Here is a 22162-nt window from a genome sequence, read left to right as displayed (position 1 = left end):
TTATTCAACTTCGAATCAGGAGTGTGAAAATGGGTGAAGAAATTAGTAAAGATGTTACTTTGCAGAAGTTTGATCTGTCTTCATGATGTGATTACTATAGAGTTTATACAAATACTGTGCCAATACAAATACTGTACAAATGTATTTCTACAAAGCTCTGTTTCCACTCTTTCTTGTGATATGTGTTTCATATCTATACAATGAGGAGTTCATGAATAATTCAAAAAAGAGTAATGGATGTGGAGATGGATGCAAGTTCTAGCATCATTAGAAAGATCAAGTCATGCTGTTTCATGTGATATGCAATCCACCTCACTGCAGTAAATAGTTTGTGAGCAATTCAACCAAGAAAGGGATGTGATTTTGGATGCAATGTTTGTTAGTTGGGTTTGAAGGGTTAAAATAGCTTGAGCACACAAGTGTTGCGTTAAAAAAAGAAAAAAAAGGGTGTCATGCCATTGGAGGCAGCCATGGCCTGAAGGCTAGAGAAGCAGCCTTGAGCCCAAAGGGTCAGAGGTTTGATTCCTGGGACCGGCAAGAAAAATGTTAGAGTAGTTGAGTGAATAAACAACACTTTCCCCTCCCTCTGTATCATGGCTGAAGTGCTGTTGAGCAAGGTACCTAACCCACAACTGCTCCCCAGGCGCTCTAGCATAGCTGCCCACTTCTCTGGGTATGTGTGTGCTCATTGCTCACTTGTGTGTGCATGCATGTGTTCACTGCTTCAGATGGGTTAAATGTAGAGGAGGAATTTCGCTGTGCTTGAGTACATGTGATAAATAAAGGCTTCTTGACTGCCAGCCTTGACTCATGACAAGTTTTAACAACAGATGTCACCTGATTTGTTACATAACCCATGATTACTAATCTTATAGATCTTTTCTCAACTGCACAAATCGCTTAAAAATCAGAGACATTCTGCATAGTTTATGAGTTTGCTCTAGTTTAAAGTGCTTTGTTTGTTGATTGCCGATCAGCCTACCTGCTTTCCACTCTGAGTTTGCTTCACTCTCCGGACCGTTCGCTTGATCTTTTAATAAGCCTGCATTTGCATCCTATCTGATCTGATAGATGTTAAAAACATAGTGTCTTACACCTAGACTATGTATATGAATTGATACATTTTATTGCAAGAATGTGGGGAAAATCATTGCCATCAAACTCTGCTTTCATGTCCATTAGCACAAGTATTAAAGTGCTGATGACACGAACATGACTCTATGCAATTTCTTAAATAAACTATACAACATGGCAAACATGTTAGATTTCTGTTATAATTATGTGAAAAGAAGCTGTTGTTACGCGAATATCCAACTTTTAATTGCACAGCGCAAGAAAACTGGGTCCGTGGCTCGTGGCCATGCTGTGACGTCAGCGGAAGAACACGCTGCGGTTCACTGGCTGTTCTACTCAATGGAAATGGCACATGAAAACGCCGGTGAACTCTCTAGTGCTAGCTCTTCAACAACCAAATACTGGTACTTTAAGCAGTGATCATGATGGCATGATTTTATCTGATTTTAAATAAATGAGATTGATAATAATGTGAATGTTCACAACTAGTACATACAAACTCTGCAGCTTCTGATTCAGCAGCTGCGTCATACTCCGCAAAAACATCAGCAAGAACCTACAATATAAATGGAAATGCAATACACTAAGCTCAAATGACTTTTGGAAAGTATAATTTCTAAATTTTTTCTACATATTCTTGAAGTCGGTCATCGGGGTACTTGCTACTGTTCCCTAACAACACATGGCAAAGGGTAAAGTGTAGTGTTGCTACGAGTACTTGCTAAAGCCTCCGGTGGAAGATCCTCGATGTGCTGATAAGACATACAGTTCTATATAACACACAAGTGTCACGATAATCACAAAACAGATGCAAATTGTTAAAATACCTAATTTTTAAGCAATCATGTATTGATCTCTTCCGAATAGAATCTATGATAGCCTACCCTCTTTACCCTTTGCCTCTCGTTGCTAGGCGGCAGTTACATGAAAGCCGCAAGCTTTCACAAGCAAATACATGACTGATATCACGCCAACTTTATGATTACATTTATGATTATCATGAATGTGTACTCTATGATGTGTACTCTATGAGCGCTCTGGAGCGAGTCACTTCCAAGATGGCCACGCAGACCGCATGGTTACTATTTTTAGCATCATGTCGGAGCACTCTATAGCTCTACGTACCTTTATCTTATGTTGTTTCTCAACACATGTTCTGACAGGAGGACTGTCTTTGGAGGAGTCACCTTGTCCCAGGCGACTGCTGGATCCGGCATAGCTACTAGTAGACCCCCTCTGGAATACTGTAGGCACTGCTGATGGTAGCAACACACGTTTGTGCTGAACTGCACACCCAAGAGATTCTTTTAAGCTGGGAAGGGTGTCAAAACAATCCAAATCGAAGTGTTCAGAGCACAGGACGGATGTTGGTGAGGGCTCCCACTTGTCACGAGTGCGCCTGACTTGCTTCACCCACTTCGCATGCAGCTCGGGATCTCTGGGAAACTTGAATAAACTTACCCCATCCTTGTGGGTTTTGGAGCAAAAGCCGGCAACACAACGCGAAGGCATAATAACTATATATAATGTATAATAATGTCTAATAAAAATACTAATAATGATAAACTGAACACCTGCCGCATCAACAACAAACTGGTAAGTTAGGAGGAAGGTTCTTTCGCTGACGTCATATAGCTCCTCCTCCTCTTTCGTCTCCTGGGTGCTGCAGCCCCGTCAAATTTGCCCAAATAGCCGCGTTTTTTATCATAACTTGTAAAATAGGCGCCTTCGTGAATTAATATATGGATCATCGGGAATTACTTATGTTATAAAACATCGCCAAAGATGTCAAAAACGTGTCATCAGCACTTTAAAGTAACTTTATAGATTACTCCACCATACAACTCCTATCTATACATACTTCTTATTATGAAACACATATATAGGACACTTGAGAAAAGAGCATTGTCTTATGTAATGTTGCAACAGGTTAACACAATCAGGGAATTTTGATGTTCCTATTTAAGTCAAATTTATTAATTTAAGTCAATATGTTTATTGAAAAAAATGTGCTATACTTCCTCACATATTGTTCCTCTTGAAATACAGTGGGGCAAAAAAGTATTTAGTCAGTCAGCAATTGTGCAAGGTCTCCCACTTAAAAAGATGAGAGAGGCCCACAATTTTCATCATAGGTATACCTCAACTATGAAAGACAAAATGAGGGAAAAAAAAATCCAGAAAATCACATTGTCTGATTTTTAAAGAATTTATTTGCAAATTATGGTGGAAAATAAGTATTTGGTCAATAACAAAAGTTCATCTCAATACTTTGTTATATACCCTTTGTTGGCAATGACAGAGGTCAAACATTTTCTGTAAGTCTTCACAAGGTTTTCACACACTGTTGCTGGTATTTTGGCCCATTCCTCCATGCAGATCTCCTCTAGAACAGTGATGTTTTGGGGCTGTTGCTGGGCAACAAGGACTTTCAACTCCCTCCAAAAATGTTCTATGGGGTTGAGATCTGGAGACCGGCTAGGCCACTCCAGGACCTTGAAATGCTTCTTACGAAGCCACTCCTTCGTTGCCCGGGTGGTGTGTTTGGGATCATTGTCATGCTGATAGACCCAGCCACATTTCATCTTCAATGGCCTTGCTGATGGAAGGTTGTCACTCAAAATCTCATGATACATGACCCCATTCATTCTTTCCTTTACACGGATCAGTCGTCCTGGTCCCTTTGCAGAAAAACAGCCCCAAAGCATGATGTTTCCACCCCCATGCTTCACAGTAGGTATGGTGTTCTTTGGATGCAACTCAGCATTCTTTGTCCTCCAAACACGGCAAGTTGAGTTTTTACCAAAAAGTTCTATTTTGGTTTCACCTGACCATATGACATTCTCCCAATCCTCTTCTGGATCATCCAAATGCTCTCTAGCAAACTTCAGATGGGCCTGGACATGTACTGGCTTAAGCAGGGGGACACGTCTGACACTGCAGGATTTGAGTCCCTGGCGGCGTAGTGTTACTGATGGTAGCCTTTGTTACTTTGGTCCCAGCTCTCTGCAGGTCATTCACTAGGTCCCCCCGTGTGGTTGTGGGATTTTTGCTCACCGTTCTTGTGATCATTTTGACCCCACAGGGTGAGATCTTGCGTGGAGCCCCAGATGGAGGGAGATTATCAGTGGTCTTGTATGTCTTCCATTTTCTAATAATTACTCCCACAGTTGATTTCTTCACACCAAGCTGCTTACCTATTGCAGATTCAGTCTTCCCAGCCTGGTGCAGGTCTACAATTTTGTTTCTGGTGTCCTTTGACAGCTCTTTGGTCTTGGCCATAGTGGAGTTTGGAATGTGACTGTTTGAGGTTGTGGACAGGTGTCTTTTATACTGATAACGAGTTCAAACAGGTGCCATTAATACAGGTAATGAGTGGAGGACAGAGGAGCCTCTTAAAGAAGAAGTTACAGGTCTGTGAGAGCCAGAAATCTTGCTTGTTTGTAGGTGACCAAATACTTATTTTACCGAGGAATTTACCAATTAATTCATTAAAAATCCTACAATGTGATTTCCTGGATTCTTTCTCCCCATTCTGTCTCTCATAGTTGAAGTGTACCTATGATGAAAATTACAGGCCTCTCTCATCTTTTTAAGTGGGAGAACTTGCACAGTTGGTGGCTGACTAAATACTTTTTTGCCCCACTGTACACCAAAGCTTTGAATGTGCAGTTACTGTATATTACAAAGGAAATGGTATATGGTCTATATATTTCAGTCTATTTATTACAAAACATGTTTTACTAATTCATTAAATCCTGACACAATATTTAACATCTTTCTGCATGTTTCTGCATGTTTCACAACATCGTGACGAACCTAAAATGAATCATGAAGAGAAATAATGTGTGATTTAGTAATCTAACCATGTAAGTAGGCTTATATATAATGTACTGTGGCAAAGCGCTGCTTTTAGTCACATTTTGAAAGAAATGCTGATGGTGAGAAAGGACTATTAGTTGTGTGTGGGTGTCACCTTAAATCATCATGCACGTAATATTGTATATCTGGGTAAATTTGCATGAAATATATAGAGAGGGATTTTCTGCATTATGGACAGCAATTAAAGAAAGGATAAAAACATGAAAAAAATACAGTTCTGAATGTCAAAAATTCTAAAAATCCTAAAAATAATTGACTATCCTGAGAGACTGAGGAAATATGAGAGCAACTTAAAAACAGATATATTAAATGACATTTGTTTTCACATCTCTTATTCCACATACCTGGAATAAGAATATACAGAACTGACAGTATTCAATAGCCTGCTATAGAAAATGGCTTTGAAATTTGTCAATAGTACAAAGACACTATTAAAAACAAAGAAAAAAAAGTGTATGGCTGACAAAAGAAAATCAGACTGCAAAACCTATTAGTGAATCTGCTTCTTCCATTTAAGTCTCTGTGTTTGAATGTTTTGCATTCACCTTGATCTTTCTGACCCACAATTGCATAGCTCAGTCTTTGTCTAAAGCAGGACCTGTCACTGCAAGACCATCTCTCCCTCCACCCCACATTTCCATTTGTTTCCTTTGTCTGTGTTTATTTATAAACCATTTTGCATTTGCCACATGTCAGGTCTCATAAGCTAAAATATTCCAGTATTCAAATGAACATGTCTGTCATTAATGCTGGTGCTTCTCCACTGAGGCAACTTGTAATAAGTTGTTTTGAACTGAGGTGGAAAAATACACTGCCTCCTTTATCTGTACAACTTTCAGATTTAATTGTGAGAACTATTGCTTCAACCATGTGCATCTGCTCAGCTGTCCCTGTGAAATGCATCTCAATCATTGATTTGATTTGCTGTCAAGCACACTTGGTTTTGATATGTCAATCATCATCAAACGTTCAGTTGTTTCAGTGCAGAAAGGATGGCTGCTCTCATTTTTGTATGGCTAATAATTACTCTTTAAAATTGTAACCCTTCTCTGCAAGAAAGTGATACTATTTTACTTTGATACTGAATAATGTGATCAAATGTATAATTTCTAAAGTCTGATGTTTAACCTAAACTGTGATATTTTTCCTAATTCTGTCTAGTAATGAATAACGCAGCGTCTTTTAATTTTTCAGTACAACTAAAATGTTCTTTTTTTTATTGATAAAATCTAGCAGCCAAACATACAACAGATGCTATCTCCTTAGGTATAAGCTTTTTTCCCCCAACAGCTTTCTCAATACTCAGTGCTGATGAGCATTCATGCATGTTTGAGTTTTTGTGTGGTTGAATCTCTGCCCATGCCCCTGCCAACCTCCACCTAGAATCTTTCCAACAGAAGGGCACTTAGATGAGGAGAACAAGCATGAATAGTGAAGTCAGTTAAAAAGAAAGTTGTGAATTACCTGTCGGGTGTGAATTTGCCCAGGTGCCTTGAAGCTCCCTTGACAGCTGCACTCTGAGACACTGTATGGGTCGGAGCTGCTGGAGGAGCATTTGGAGAGAGATTCACAGCCAACTACGAATGTGTTGTCCAAGGGGAGTTCCTGAATAACATGGTGCTTCTTGGGAGCCACTGGGGTTTCTGGTTTGATCTGAAAGGTAGGCTGGGGAGAAGCTGACTTGTAATGCTTGGCTAAATCAGGGCTGTCAGGTTTAAATGTGGTTGGTGTGGTGGCCCAATTATACTTTCCCATTGTCTGCTCTTCAAGCTCAACTGGAAGGTCTAAGGTGCCATTGATGTGCTCATGAGTAGGGTCTTCAGACTTGGATTCTTCAATAGTGACAAAGTTTAACAGCAAGCTCTTAGGAGACCTCTTCTTTTTCTTCTTCTTCTTTTTGATTTGCCGGCCTTCCTGGTTTGGTGATACCCACTCACCGCTTTGCTTGCCCTTCTGAACAACTTTGTGCCTGGGTGTTTGTCGACAACGTACCAAAGCAGTCACAAATATCACCAATATGACAGTCATAGTTCCAGCAATTATGGCTATGACAACAATTACATAGCCATTAGTCTGAGGGATTACATCATTGTCCCCAACGTTTCTGTCCAAAGGTGTCTCCATACTTTTGCGGACTTGCTCCTGAATGAATGTAGCATTGGAGACAGTATCATTCACAAATAAGTGAACAAGTGCAATTGCATGCAAGGGGTCTGGCTGTCCTAAGTCTTTGACCATTACCACCAACCTGTGAAGGCCTTGATCAGCATTAACAATCTTCTCCTGCAAAGTAATGTTGCCTGTGGTTTTGTCAATAGCAAACAGTCCTCTTGGTGTCCCTCCAATAATGCTGTACTGCAGCTCTGCATTCATGCCAGTATCATTGTCAATGGCATACACTCGGGTCACCACAGAGCCAGGGCTGGTTGTTAAAGGGACCAGGTCATAGGAGTAGTTGGAAGGTGGCATGACAAACACAGGCCGATTGTCATTAACGTCAACGACATTTATGGTGACCTTGGCATATGAAGTAGTCTGAATTAATCCTCCATCCACAGCTTTGACTATAAAGGTATAGGAACTTTGCTGCTCCCTGTCAAATGTAATGTTTGGTTTAATTACACCAGTTTTGGGGTCAATAATAAAATTTTCCTTCCCGTTTATAATTGAGAGCGTAACCATGGAATTATCACCGGCATCTGCATCTGTAACTGTAATCAAGCCAACAGTGCCATACAAAGGCAAGTTCTCAGGCACGTAGAAATTATATTCAGGATGGGTGAAGGCTGGACTGTTGTCATTTTGGTCTTGGACAATTAGCTTCACGGTGACATTGCTTTGCAAAGGATTAGAACCATTATCCTTGGCAATGACTATAAATGAATAGGCTTCCTGTTTTTCTCTATCCAGTCTTTTACTAACAGAGAGTATACCAGACCGTGGATCTATGTTAAACCCATCAGGTGCATCTGGGCCAAGGGTATAAATAATAAGGGCATTAGAGCCACTGTCTGCATCCGTAGCACTGATCTTTATCAGCTGTGCACCAGGGTCATTGTTCTCTGGGATGGACAGCTGAATCTCAGGCTGAGGGAAAACTGGGGTATTATCATTTTCATCCTTGATTTTAATGAGGACCATTGCAGAAGTGTTCAAAGGAGGCTTCCCTGAATCTGAAGCTACGATCTTAATTGCATACTCTCGAGTAGTCTCATAATCTAAGGGTGCTGCAGTTTCCAACAAGAACTGGTCATTAAAAACAGGCTTCAACCGAAAGGGTACGTCATGATCCGTGTAACATGTCACTTTACCATTAAGGTCAGCATCCCTGTCAGTCACTGTAATTAGAGCTATTTTTGTATTTAGAGGGGCATTTTCAGACAACAATACTGTGCCATTAACAAGGTTTATTATATACCGAGTGTCTATGGATGGAACATTGTCATTAATGTCTGTTACATTCACTGAGACAACAGCCCTTGAAGGTGTGGTGCTACCATCACTTGCCAGGATTATGAGCTTGTGGACTGGGTTGGATTCTCTGTCCAATGGCTGCTTGATCGTAATCAATCCAGTAGAACTGTCAATAGCAAAGTGCCGTCTGGATACTGAAGAGATTTGATTGCTAAAGGAAAAGTGGATCTGAGCATTGGAGCCAAGATCAGCATCAGTGGCATGGAGTTGCGTGACTGATGTCCCCATAGGGGCATTTTCAGGCACGTTCACATTCACCTCACTGTCCTTGAACACTGGGCGATTGTCATTTACATCTGAAACAGTGACCTGGAGAATGGCTGTGCTGGACTTCGGAGGTGTGCCACCATCTTCCACTTTGATTTTCATCACAAACGTGTCCTTGGTTTCTCGATCCAAATTTTGTTGGACTATGAGTTGGGGCCACTTGTCTCCCTCCGGAGTTTCAATGATGTCCAGGCCAAACTCACTCACACTCTAAAAGAGGGAGAAAACAATATGCTTGTGAATGTATTGATGATTGACTTAAGAAAATACATATGAAAACATCTGTCTAAAAGCTTATTTTCTCAAATAATATGGTTTGTATTAAATATTTTATACACTCCATAACTTTGAAAAACTGCCATATATTTTTACTTTAAATATATATTTATTCAGACAGCAGCAATAAGCCTTAAGGATAGTTCTTTAATCCTATAAGAAAGTGCATAAGATCTTAAAAAAATATATGTATTGACTTAAAACGCACAACCAGGGGATATGATCCACTTATAAAGGCTATAGGTTATATAAAAAGTGTGTGCTTTATGTATTCTTTATGCCAATCATGTTCTTTTTTTCTATCAAAGTTAATCAAGTCCGAAATATGGTAAACAATAAAGACAGTCATGATAGAAAAAGGAAAACTAGACACAATTCAATTTCCATCACATATTTACTTGCCTAAATAGAAGCTAATGCATAAATTGCTTCTGAAGTCTTTACAACACAACCTATTATTGAATATCATTTGGCATCATTTGCATTTTTCCCTCCTCAACTGTTATACGTTTTTGACAGATTTAAGAAACACAAGTGATGCTCAAGTACAATATTTGTGTAGTAGTATAAACCAAGCAAGGCAAAAATGTTCAAGTAGCAAAGCCAAACAGTCCAGACCATTAATGCAACTGTAAATGTAGGCTGATTCCCCACTCAGTGCATTGCCTTGTGCTACACCTAAAATGAGCCTTTAACTTTCAATTTTACATTTTTACCTTTCTACAAAGAGGAAGCTATAGTATCCTGAAGACAGTTCTCCCAGTTTAGGGTACATAGAAAGACAGTTGAAAAAGGAAGCCAAATAGATAAGCTTCTATTTTAAATATGCTGCAGGACCACCATAAATTACAAAGTGAAAAAAAATAGCTTTTATAAAGACAGCTTTTCTCAAAAAAGCAGTAGGGTTAAAGCTTAAGGGAGAAAAAAAAAGTAATGCACATGTAATCCCCATGAGAGGCGAACGTCGAATTGCCTTGCCTTTAAAACCATCACTAACATTTATGATTATAGATCAGGCTACGGGAAGCTAAAAGCTGTCAACACATTCTCTCCTTTATGAAGGTAAAGCAAATAAGAATATCTGAGAAACAATAAGTCTCTTTGAAGTATTTTCAGTCAGAAATGCATTCATGTTAAGCTAAGAGAAAAGCATTACATTTCAAGATAAGCTTCACATCACACTTAATGCCAGAAGAGATTATTCTGTTTAGAACATGTTTTATCATAGATGACATGGGAAGGAATAAAGGTGGGGAAAGGGGGGGGGGGGGGGGGGAATTTAACTGTAGGACCTAACAAGAAATATGTGAAGGAGATTATTAGATAAATGGGCCCTTTTTCACGAGAACCATAAGTATGTACATGAAGGATAAATTACAGCTAGTTGCTGTATAATTAATTCACAGCTCAGAGCAAGGTAACATTAATTTATGTTAGCATTCATGAGTAGCTAGATGTGCGGTTACTTGATATTGTGTATATATTTCAGACTTACCACATTTCAGTTCTTTTCAAAATAGTACAGCTGAAGTTAGGTGAAAGAGTTAGCAATAGGATGATATCAGTGATTAAAAAAAAACTTATCACAGATATTATTTTGTTAACATTAATTAACTGTATTTCTACTTAATTGAGTGTTAACAATCATAGTAAGAATGATGAGTGTTTTTGATTGCTTAGAGTCTCAATGCATTCAACAATAAGCGAGATGGTACCAAGCAGTGAAGAGGATAAAGAGACACACAAACTTGAGGTAAACGGTAAACTCTGCAGGTTGGTTTGAGAGTCTGTCAGCTTAGCTTTGTTCACTGCAGTTGCAGTTTATCGGTCCCCTAAACCATACTTGTGCTGATATTTCAAGCTGTTCCTTTGATTCTACTACAGTTCACAGTTTTTCTATAACTATAATACATCTTATAAATGGTGGTTGATTCCATTTGGCTTTCTTTCATTGCATTGTTGTTGTTGTGGCTGAGGCAGCATTACCCTCTAAAGGCTATTTCCGGAAATGTGAAAAGGGCCCGTCAGAAGGAAACTAAGATTGGAGGAGGGGGTTGTTGGGTTTTGATTGTGATCTATTTAAGGTACACTGCTGGACAGAGACATTATGGAGACTGAAAAGGCACTAGGGGAAAAGTGAAGAATGTGGTGAAAGAGGCAAGCATGACAGAGAAAAGACTAGAGCTGGAGGCAGCTGAAGTCTGTGAGGGAGAACTTAAATAAATGGAGGAACAGTGAGAACAGAGATGTGTGGCACTCATTTTTGAAACAGTCAGGGCTTGAGGTCCACTGGCTGTGTCCACATTTTTATAAAGCACACTATTGTTTGTGTAGCACCGATTTACCAGCAGAAAGTGTTGCCACCAGCATGTTTTCCCTGCTTAATCATAGTGCATGTAGGGTAGTGAAGAGACTATGCATGATAAGGTGTGTTCCTTTTTACATTATACTGTGTTACTGTGATTGTTCCTACTGCATTTGTGTTTTAGTTGCTTTGCAATCTTTTCACACTTCTTATTTGTTTCACTCCTGGTATGAGATCATAGAAAATATTTGTTGATTCTTGCTTTTTTGGGGTTTATATATGAATATATTCTGAATATTAATTCTTAGCTGAATAATAAGTCAGTACAAACATTTCACTTTTTTCACATTTCCATGTGAAAGCATCACTTGAGAATTTTGGTATGACTTAAGTTACAATTTATTGTACAGTGGGGCAAAAAAGTATTTAGTCAGTCACCAATTATGCAAGTTCTCCCACTTAAAAAGATGAGAGAGGCCTGTAATTTGCATCATAGGTATACCTCAACTATGAGAGACAAAATGAGAAAAAAAAAATCCAGAAAATCACACTGTCTGATTTTTAAAGAATTTATTTGCAAATTATGGTAGAAAATAAGTATTTGGTCAATAACAAAAGTTCATCTCAATACTTTGTTATATACCCTTTGTTGGCAATGACAGAGGTCAAAAGTTTTCTGTAAGTCTTCACAAGGTTTTCACACACTGTTGCTGGTATTTTAGCCCATTCCTCCATGCAGATCTCCTCTAGAGCAGTGATGTTTTGGGGCTGTCGCTGGGCAACAAGGACTTTCAACTCCCTCCAAAGATTTTCTATGGGGTTGAGATCTGGAGACTGGCTAGGCCACCCCAGGACCTTGAAATGCTTCTTACGAAGCCACTCCTTCATTGCCCGGGTGGTGTGTTTGGGATCATTGTCATGCTGAAAGACCCAGCCACGTTTCATCTTCAATGCCCTTGCTGATGGAAGGAGGTTTTCACTCAAAATCTCACAACACATGGCCCCATTCATTCTTTCCTTTACACGGATCAGTCGTCCTGGTCCCTTTGCAGAAAAACAGCCCCAAAGTATGATGTTTCCACCCCCATGCTTCACAGTAGGTATGGTGTTCTTTGGATGCAACTCAGCATTCTTTCTCCTCCAAACATGACAAGTTGAGTTTTTACCAAAAAGTTCTATTTTGGTTTCATCTGACCATATGACATTCTCCCAATCCTCTTCTGGATCATCCAAATGCTCTCTAGCAAACTTCAGATGGGCCTGGACATGTACTGGCTTAAGCAGGGGGACACATCTGGCACTGCAGGATTTGAGTCCCTGGTGGCATAGTGTGTTACTGATGGTAGCCTTTGTTACTTCGGTCCCAGCTCTCTGCAGGTCATTCACTAGGTCCCCCCGTGTGGTTCTGGGATTTTTGCTCACCGTTTTTGTGGTCATTTTGACCCCATGGGGTGAGATCTTGCGTGGAGCCCCAGATCGAGGGAGATTATCAGTGGTCTTGTATGTCTTCCATTTTCTAATAATTGCTCCCACAGTTGATTTCTTCACACCAAGCTGCTTACCTATTGCAGATTCAGTCTTCCCAGCCTGGTGTAGGTCTACAATTTGTTTCTGGTGTCCTTTGACAGCTCTTTGGTCTTGGCCATAGTGGAGTTTGGAGTGTGACTGTTTGAGGTTGTGGACAGGTGTCTTTTATACTGATAACTAGTTCAAACAGGTGCCATTAATACAGGTAATGAGTGGAGGACAGAGGAGCCTCTTAAAGAAGAAGTTACAGGTCTGTGAGAGCCAGAAATCATGCTTGTTTGTAGGTGACCAAATACTTATTTTACAGAGGAATTTACCAATTAATTCATTAAAAATCCTACAATGTAATTTCCTGGATTCTTTTCCCCCATACTGTCTCTCATAGTTGAAGTGTACCTATGATGAAAATTACAGGCCTCTCTCATCTTTTTAAGTGGGAGAACTTGCACAATTGGTGGCTGACTAAATACTTTTTTGCCCCACTGTATATAGTGACTGCCATGGCAAGAGCCGTGTGGGGAAAAAAAAATTAACCACTTTTGGTGGCTCTTCGTGACCACATATACATGGCTGAAGTCTATAAACATAAAGCGATTTGTGAGCTCTAATCACACAACCATAAAAATAATTAGTAATACATAGCAGAGAAAATGACTCTCATGCTCACTATTTAATATGGATAATATTTACTATGGGATTTTAGTGTGGGTCATATATATACTACTGCACACAGTCTACTGACTTATTTTTACAAATACAAATTGAAAGGTTTATTTATTTATTTATTATGAGGACAAGACAGTGCTATCTGAAATTATCATCTGAACTTAAAACACTCAAGACACTCAAGGAGAAGGTGGGTCCAAATTAGTGAAAGTCCGAACCAGTAGAATGTTCTGGAATAGACAAAACTGAGGAACACCTAAATATTCAGCTGTATATAATAATAATAATAATAATAATAATAATAATAATAATAATAATTATTATTATTATTGTTATTATTATTATAAATATTTAATGTGCTGTTTTCCTAAAAATGTTGACTACATTGTATATTCCTTTCTTTATTCATACAATTTCCTTGGTATAGCCTTGGGTTATTTGGTATGTGAAGACAATATCTTAGTCAAACTTTTAGCAGTCTACTGTATATCTGGTTGTGCTTAAATGTGCAGCTGCAGACAATACCCACTGGATCTAATAGAACTAGCTTTTTTCTGTGGCCAAGGGCTGCATGAGTTATCAAGCAACACTTTTGTTCCAGTTTAGCCCATACAGAATGAGGCTGGGGGATTGTGATTACCTTTCGGCAGGCTAAGAAAGAGTCAAAAGAGCATGAATCACCAGCCCAAAGGAAGTGACAATCATCTAAAAGTGATATGCATGCTGGTTGGGATTCTCTACATGTTTATACCCACTGACCTGCAGCTTATTAACAGAAACACATAAGGTGAATCAGTTTATTAGGAGGATAACACCCAGAAGACACTGAAATTGTTACCAGTTATACAACATACAATCAACAGATATATGCAACAGTGAGAATCATTAGGGACGAAAAAATAAATTACAACCCGGATTCCAAAAAAGTTGGGACAAAGTACAAATTGTAAATAAAAATGGAATGCAATAATTTACAAATCTCAAAAACTGATATTGTATTCACAATAGAACATAGACAACATATCAAATGTTGAAAGTGAGACATTTTGAAATGTAATGCCAAATATTGGCTCATTTGAAATTTTATGACAGCAACACATCTCAAAAAAGTTGGGACAGGGGCAATAAGAGGCTGGAAAAGTTAAAGGTACAAAAAAGGAACAGCTGGAGGACCAAATTGCAACTCATTAGGTCAATTGGCAATAGGTCATTAACATGACTGGGTATAAAAAGAGCATCTTGGAGTGGCAGCGGCTCTCAGAAGTAAAGATGGGAAGAGGGTCACCAATCCCCCTAATTCTGCACCGACAAATAGTGGAGCAATATCAGAAAGGAGTTCGACAGTGTAAAATTGCAAAGAGTTTGAACATATCATCATCTACAGTGCATAATATCATCAAAAGATTCAGAGAATCTGGAAGAATCTCTGTGCGTGAGGGTCAAGGCCGGAAAACCATACTGGGTGCCCGTGATCTTCGGGCCCTTAGACGGCACTGCATCACATACAGGCATGCTTCTGTATTGGAAATCACAAAATGGGCTCAGGAATATTTCCAGAGAACATTATCTGTGAACACAATTCACCGTGCCATCCGCCATTGCCAGCTAAAACTCTATAGTTCAAAGAAGAAGCCGTATCTAAACATGATCCAGAAGCGCAGACGTCTTCTCTGGGCCAAGGCTCATTTAAAATGGACTGTGGCAAAGTGGAAAACTGTTCTGTGGTCAGACGAATCAAAATTTGAAGTTCTTTATGGAAATCAGGGACGCCGTGTCATTCGGACTAAAGAGGAGAAGGACGACCCAAGTTGTTATCAGCGCTCAGTTCAGAAGCCTGCATCTCTGATGGTATGGGGTTGCATTAGTGCGTGTGGCATGGGCAGCTTACACATCTGGAAAGACACCATCAATGCTGAAAGGTATATCCAGGTTCTAGAGCAACATATGCTCCCATCCAGATGACGTCTCTTTCAGGGAAGACCTTGCATTTTCCAACATGACAATGCCAAACCACATACTGCATCAATTACAGCATCATGGCTGCGTAGAAGAAGGGTCCGGGTACTGAACTTGCCAGCCTGCAGTCCAGATCTTTCACCCATAGAAAACATCTGGCGCATCATAAAACGGAAGATACGACAAAAAAGACCTAAGACAGTTGAGCAACTAGAATCCTACATTAGACAAGAATGGGTTAACATTCCTATCCCTAAACTTGAGCAACTTGTCTCCTCAGTCCCCAGACGTTTACAGACTGTTGTAAAGAGAAAAGGGGATGTCTCACAGTGGGAAACATGGCCTTGTCCCAACTTTTTTGAGATGTGTTGTTGTCATGAAATTTAAAATCACCTAATTTTTCTCTTTAAATGATACATTTTCTCAGTTTAAACATTTGATATGTCATCTATGTTCTATTCTGAATAAAATATGGATTTTTGAAACTTCCACATCATTGCATTCCGTTTTTATTTACAATTTGTACTTTGTCCCAACTTTTTTGGAATCGGGGTTGTAAAAAAAACCCATAAGATTTTAAACAGTTTGATCAGTGACTTGCCTAACATCATGAATCAATAAGATGACCTTGAAGTTAACAGAGAAAGTATAAATCTCTATATAGCATGTATGTAAGGCACTGTATGTACAAATGCATTGCTAAACCCCAAATTCTGTCCAACAAATAAAGCTAGAAATACTTAAATACTTTTATTTCCCAATCATCTGCCCATGTACAGTAGTCCTCCTTTCTCTTTTGTTACCAACTCTGATCCAATTTAAACCATTTGGCAAAGACCAAAGCACAAGAGCTGTCTCACTGGACCAGACTCTAGCCAAAACTCAGCCACAAATGATATCTGGAACCAAATGAAAGTGAGCAGTAGGGCTGGAAGCTTCCTGTTCTGTCCAGAGCATGAACAGAAATTAGTTGGCCTTCACCATTAGCTTGCACTTGATCCATTTTATATGTTGACTCATACAGACTTACCAGGAAAAAAAAGAAAGAAAAAAAAAGCCCTAATCACATAGTGCTAATGGCTAGCCACGGGTCTTGAGTGCGTTTTCTCACAACCTATTTGTCCCCAAGGTAACAAACTTCTGGACTGATCAGCTTTAAGCCTCACGATAATTAGTTTGTTCAAAAAGAAGACAGCTCATTACAGCTTGGTTGGTGTGGAAAGGTCTCATGGCATGTCACTCACTTCTTCACTTGCCACTTCTTGATCATTAATGTTTTAATGAGTGCATCACCTCCTTGGCTGCCAATGATACAACAATGCAAGTGGTGAATTAAATATGCATGTAAATTAGCTTAACAGAACAAGCCTAAACACACCACCAATGGTAACACAGCATCAGATGTAATGCGATCCTGGCTTGTATAATAAGAAAAGCCTTTTGTAGTGTTTTATTTAAGTACAGAACCACCATATAGTGAAAGTTCCCCCATGAGCCATTTAAGTGGTGGAAAGGGAGGGATAGGTATCTTAATGTGGGGTTAGAGTGCTTAAATGGTGGAGTGAAAATAACAATGAGTGGGGTGGAACCCACAACAGAAAAGTCAATATTTTTATCCCATGAGCCTGATCTGATCCGCATGCCTCGAGAAAGAACTTGTAAAAAAGGCTCTCTTTAAGTGATAAAATCTCATCTAATGGAAAGCTCTCCCCAAGTAATGTATAGTATTACTTTCACCAGACTGACCTTGATGTGTCTACCATTCCAGGTGACATAGCAACACTAATGCTGATGAAACAATAAATATGGCATTTCAGTTAAATAAGGAATGAAACCTGATGGGGCATGTTGTTGTATGAAAATAATTGATGACTGGGTAATGTGAGGTGTTAACACCTTAAAGTTAATTATTTTCCTGCAACAGCATCCTAACGTGAATACAATGAATACATTTCTAAATTATAAATGAGCAACACATACTGTACCTTTTATCCATTTATAGTTATATTTAATGTCATGAAATGTCCCTAAGACAAGCTATTTCCTGTTATCACCTACGTTTTAGCAGCTATAAACAGCCATTCCTTCACCAGCTTCTCTTTATTTCCTGTCTCTTGAAATTAATAAGACAAAAAAAATGCAGCTGCTCATGTAAAGTCCTCTATCCTGAAGACTCTTGGTACTCCTTGATAATGGCACTGGGTTTTTATTTGATGAATGTTAAATATACAGCTTCTTACTAAAAACATCCTGTGAATCCATCCCTGTGAATGAGCTGTTACTATAGAAATGATAAAGTATTAAAATGAGCAAATAAATCTAAGATATAAATGAACGGAGCCATGTTGTTATAGATATTTTATCAACACCTACTCACAATCATATCTGAGAATTCTACAGCACTTGTGGAATAAAACTGGCTTAGGCAAGAATTCACACATGTGTCATGAGTCAAGGCTTCCTCTTTTTCCGAATAATGCCATGAGCAAGCAACAAGCAAAAACAGGATCTCTGGCATAGCTCTTTCAGTGCAGAGCCTCTCACTGTACGTGCAGAAACTGCCATGATGCTAATCAAGCTTTGCCACACTGCAGATCAGCTCATCTCTCTGGACTGTGTGAGAGATCACAGGCTCGCACTTACTATCTGTTAGAGGACCATACACAGTCCAAGAAGTGGATTGGCAGTCAGATTCTACTCAAGTGATGTTTGCAGCAAGCTCAGAGGACAAAATTATATCCTCTTGCCTGTATTCGGCATCCACTTTGGCCTACCATGACTGAACTTGCCTTTGATTCATGTTTGCATATCCAATTTGGAACTAAGAGCCTGTTCTCAAGTTCAAAAAGAATAAACTGAATCATCAAGCCAAAAGCAGACGTTGCACATATTTATTCTAATATGCAGCTATGTTGTAATATTACTTTGGTCATTTTCCAAGCACAAGCAATGGACTGTTGCACTAGAGATGCCTTGGCAGCTGTAACTCTTTCAAAATGCAAATTGGTGACTTAATCAGACATGGAAGGCATGGATTCTGCTAATTCTCATAAGAAGATACAAATTATTCTTTCACATATTAATGGCAGTCATGCCTTTTTTGTTTCAAAATTATGGTCTTAATTAAACCACAAGATAAACTTCAGTGCACACTTGCCTGAAATATGTTTATTCACTGTGTACACTTCATGGTAAAATTATATTGTGACTAGCTGAGCAGTAATATATATTATACATACAGGACACTTTTTCGATGGATTAAAATTATGTATTCTATTCCCTTCTAGCTGGTTTCATTCATTTGGTTTGATAACATGCAATATTGTTCATACAGTATATTGCTTATCCTATGTACATTATGTCACTCTACCCAATGGAGAATGAGCATTGAATATAGTTTACAATATTGCATGGTTGTCAAGACAACATGACATCACATGTCGGAGACATAAAACTTCTGCACTAGCGAGCAACTGTGACAATTTGTAAACAAACATGGCCGCCAGATTTGCGTCATTAAATGCAGAAGATTTTGAGAGACTTTTGAAAGAGAAAGATGCATTGAACACCCGAAAGGAATGTGTGTGTATGTATGTATAATAATAATAATAATAATAATATTGGCTGGCTTTTTTTCATGGAATATCAGATATATTCCATTCAGCTAGCATGATATTGAACTCGTCTTCGACTCGTTCAGTATCATGCTAGCTGAGTGGAATATATCTGATATAAGACTCAACAGCAGGCAATATTATTTAAATATGCTTCATGAATACATTTCTACAGTCAAAGTAAAAGAAGATGTCCAGTTGCAATTGCAATTGTACTACATACACAGAATTGGAAAAAAAATCAGAAATTAATTTAATCTTTATGTGTTGTGTATACGTTAATGGAAAGCATTCCCTTTTTCTATATACACTGTGTGCACAATTATTAGGCAAGTTGTATTCCTGATGATTAATTTTATCGTTGAACAAATACAGTGCTCTCAGTCAATCCAAATTGTTAATAAACCTAAAACCAGAATGATTAACAAAGGAAAGGGGAGTTTAGGCCTTCTCAGGGGAATATATAAGTGTGCAGAATTATTAGGCAACATTTAGTGTGCAGAATTATTATGCAACTAAATGAAAAGCTTAAAGTTTCCCATCTCACTTGTTTAATTTTCAGTGTAACAAATAAACAACTCAGAATTAACAAATAAACACTTCTAGCATTTCAAAAATATTCAGTGACCAATATAGCCACCCTTCTTTTCAATAACTGCCATGAGCCTTCCATCCAGTCTGTTAGTTTTTTGATTTGTTGACGATCAACTTTTTGTGCAGGAGCAACCATGGCCTCCCAAATGCTATTCAGAGTGGTGTATTGTCTTCCCTCGCTGTAAATCTCATGCTTAAGAAGGGGCCACAAGTACTCAATAGGGTTTAAGTCAGGTGAGGAAGGGGGCCATGTCATTACTTTGTCATCTTTAAGGCCTTTGTGGGCTCGCCAAGCAGTGGAGTACTTGGGTGCATGTGATGGTGCATTGTTCTGCATAACAATCATGGCCTTCTTGAATGATGCAGACTTCTTCCCATACCACTGCTTGAAGAATGTATCTTTTAGAAACTGGCAGTAGGTTTGGGAGTTGATGTTAAGTCCATCTTCAACCTGAAATGGTTAAACTAGCTCATCCTTAATAATAGCAGCCCATGCCATTACCCCTCCACCACCTTGCTGGTGTCTGAGTCAAAGTGCCCTGTGTCCATTAGTTATCCAGCTATGGGCCCATCCATCTGGTCTATCCAGAGTCACTCTCATTTCATCCGTCCATAAAACCTTTGGAAAATCTGTCTTCAGATATTTCTTGGCCCAATCTTGACATTTCAACTTGTGAGTCTTGTTTAGTGGTGGTCGTGTTTCAGCCTTCCTTACCTTGGCCATGTCTCTGAGCACCGAACACCTTGTCCTTCTGGACACTCCAGGTCGGTTGCAGTTCTAGAATATTGTGGCACTGGAGGATAATGGGTTCCTGGTAGCTTCATGTTTAATCCTTCTCAAGTCTTTTGCGGTTAATTTGTGTCTTTTCTTCTCCACACATTTTTTGCGACCCTGTTGACTATTTGCAACAAAACGTTTGATTGTTTTGTGCTCACATTTCTATAGCTTAGCTATTTCAAGAGTGCTGCATCCCTCTGATAGGCATTTTACAATTTTTGTCTTTTCAGTGTCTGTTAAATCTCTTTTTTGGCCCATTTTGCCTGAGATAAAGAAGCTGCCTAATAATTATGCACACCTTAATATAGGGTATTAATGACTTTAGGTCACACCCTCCCTCATTACACAAATAAATACCACCTGAGAATGCTTAAATCCAATTAGCATTCAAGTGTATCTAGCTTGCGGTTGGAAAACATGCATAGAAATAATGGTAGGGTCAGAGTACTCACTTGCCTAATAATTGTGCACACAGTGTATAAGTAGGTTAGAAAGAGTATATTAAGACACTGACAACATTGCAATATTTTCCGATTCATACTAGTCAGGCACGGGAAAAAAAAAGAATATTCAGTATATTGTTTTCATACTTTTCACTGTAATCAATATGTTACTTAAATAAGCACAGTGAATTTACTTGTAGAACCCTGAGTCTAAAACCAGGATTACTATTTTTCAATATTCTTTAAGGATCTAAATATCAGATTTAAATATCAGAATCAATTACAGCCACAGGAGACCAGTGCACTCACCTTGACAAGCTCATAGTGCTGGATGCCATTAAGCCCCACATCAGGGTCAAAGGCTGAGGGTACTGGATAGCGGTTATTGATAGCTGTATTCTCGGGAATGGAGATGTTAATGACAGTCGACTGGAACAGAGGGGCATTGTCATTAATATCTTCAATAAGGAAGCGAATCTTGACTAGGCGAAAGATCTCATCAGGTAGCACAGCCACTTCGATCTCATAGAAGCAGCGTTTCTCATTGAAGATTCCAGAGCACAGCTTCTCGCGGTCAATGCGATTTGACGTTGTGAAGATCTCGCCTGTGCTGGCCTCCACCCTCACCAAAGGAAGTTCTCCCGACTTATAGACGGGTTTAAACTCCAGGGCTGATGACAGTTTAACATTTGGGTCCAGGTTTAGGTCCAAGTCTTTGCGCAGATTCCCGATGCGCACATTCTCTGGCTGTTCCTCCTTCACTGTGTAATCCTTCTCCTGGGCCCAGCTCAGAGACACCAGGCAGGTGAGGAAAAGCACCAGCACAAGGGATTCACTCAACAAGTCCATGCTCAGAGTGGGTGGGGATTTGTCTTGGAAGGTCTGTAATTTCTATGGTAATAAGGGAAGACGAGAGAAGGGGAAAAGATAATTGTTGTATTACAAAACCATGTAACACACAATTACACATTTGGCTATAATTAGTGTTCTTTTCACTACACTTTTTTTTTAATAAATGACCTTGCACATCTTAACGAATGAGGAAATTGACTGCATATCAAATCTTTGGACATATCAACATTTAATGGTGTTCAACACAATTAACCTTTGGTGCTCCACATCAAATGATGAATGTCTGGCAAGGAACTGGTATAGATTCACTTAACTTTGACAACCACCCTAATTAATGCTGTTAACCACTTTGAGCAAAAGCAAATGTACAGCCCAGTGCTGTCTCTCTTTTTTGTCTATTTTCAAATTAAATGCCTCTAACAAACATGAATTTAAAATACACCAATTAGATATT

The 22162-nt window shown here is 39.0% G+C and overlaps 1 protein-coding gene across 2 annotated transcripts in view; it reads right to left on the bottom strand.

The window, feature by feature from the left end:
• Positions 1 to 21741, bottom strand: part of pcdh11 (protocadherin 11) — a 372376-nt gene extending 350635 nt beyond the window's left edge. For both annotated transcript variants that reach the window (XM_060927976.1, XM_060927977.1), the window contains exons 1-2: positions 21166 to 21741; positions 6421 to 8907 (exon numbers count right to left, since the gene is read on the bottom strand). In XM_060927976.1, coding sequence (XP_060783959.1) covers positions 6421 to 8907; positions 21166 to 21705 — 3027 coding nt within the window. In that variant the 5' untranslated portion in view covers positions 21706 to 21741. The remainder of the gene's footprint in view (positions 1 to 6420; positions 8908 to 21165) is intronic.
• Positions 21742 to 22162: the final 421 nt, after the last annotated feature.

Source organism: Neoarius graeffei, chromosome 8 (genome assembly GCF_027579695.1).
Source record: "Neoarius graeffei isolate fNeoGra1 chromosome 8, fNeoGra1.pri, whole genome shotgun sequence".
Lineage (NCBI taxonomy): Eukaryota > Metazoa > Chordata > Actinopteri > Siluriformes > Ariidae > Neoarius > Neoarius graeffei.
The sequence above is the reverse complement of the archived record's forward strand: the minus strand, read 5'-3'. Positions and strand labels throughout refer to the sequence as shown.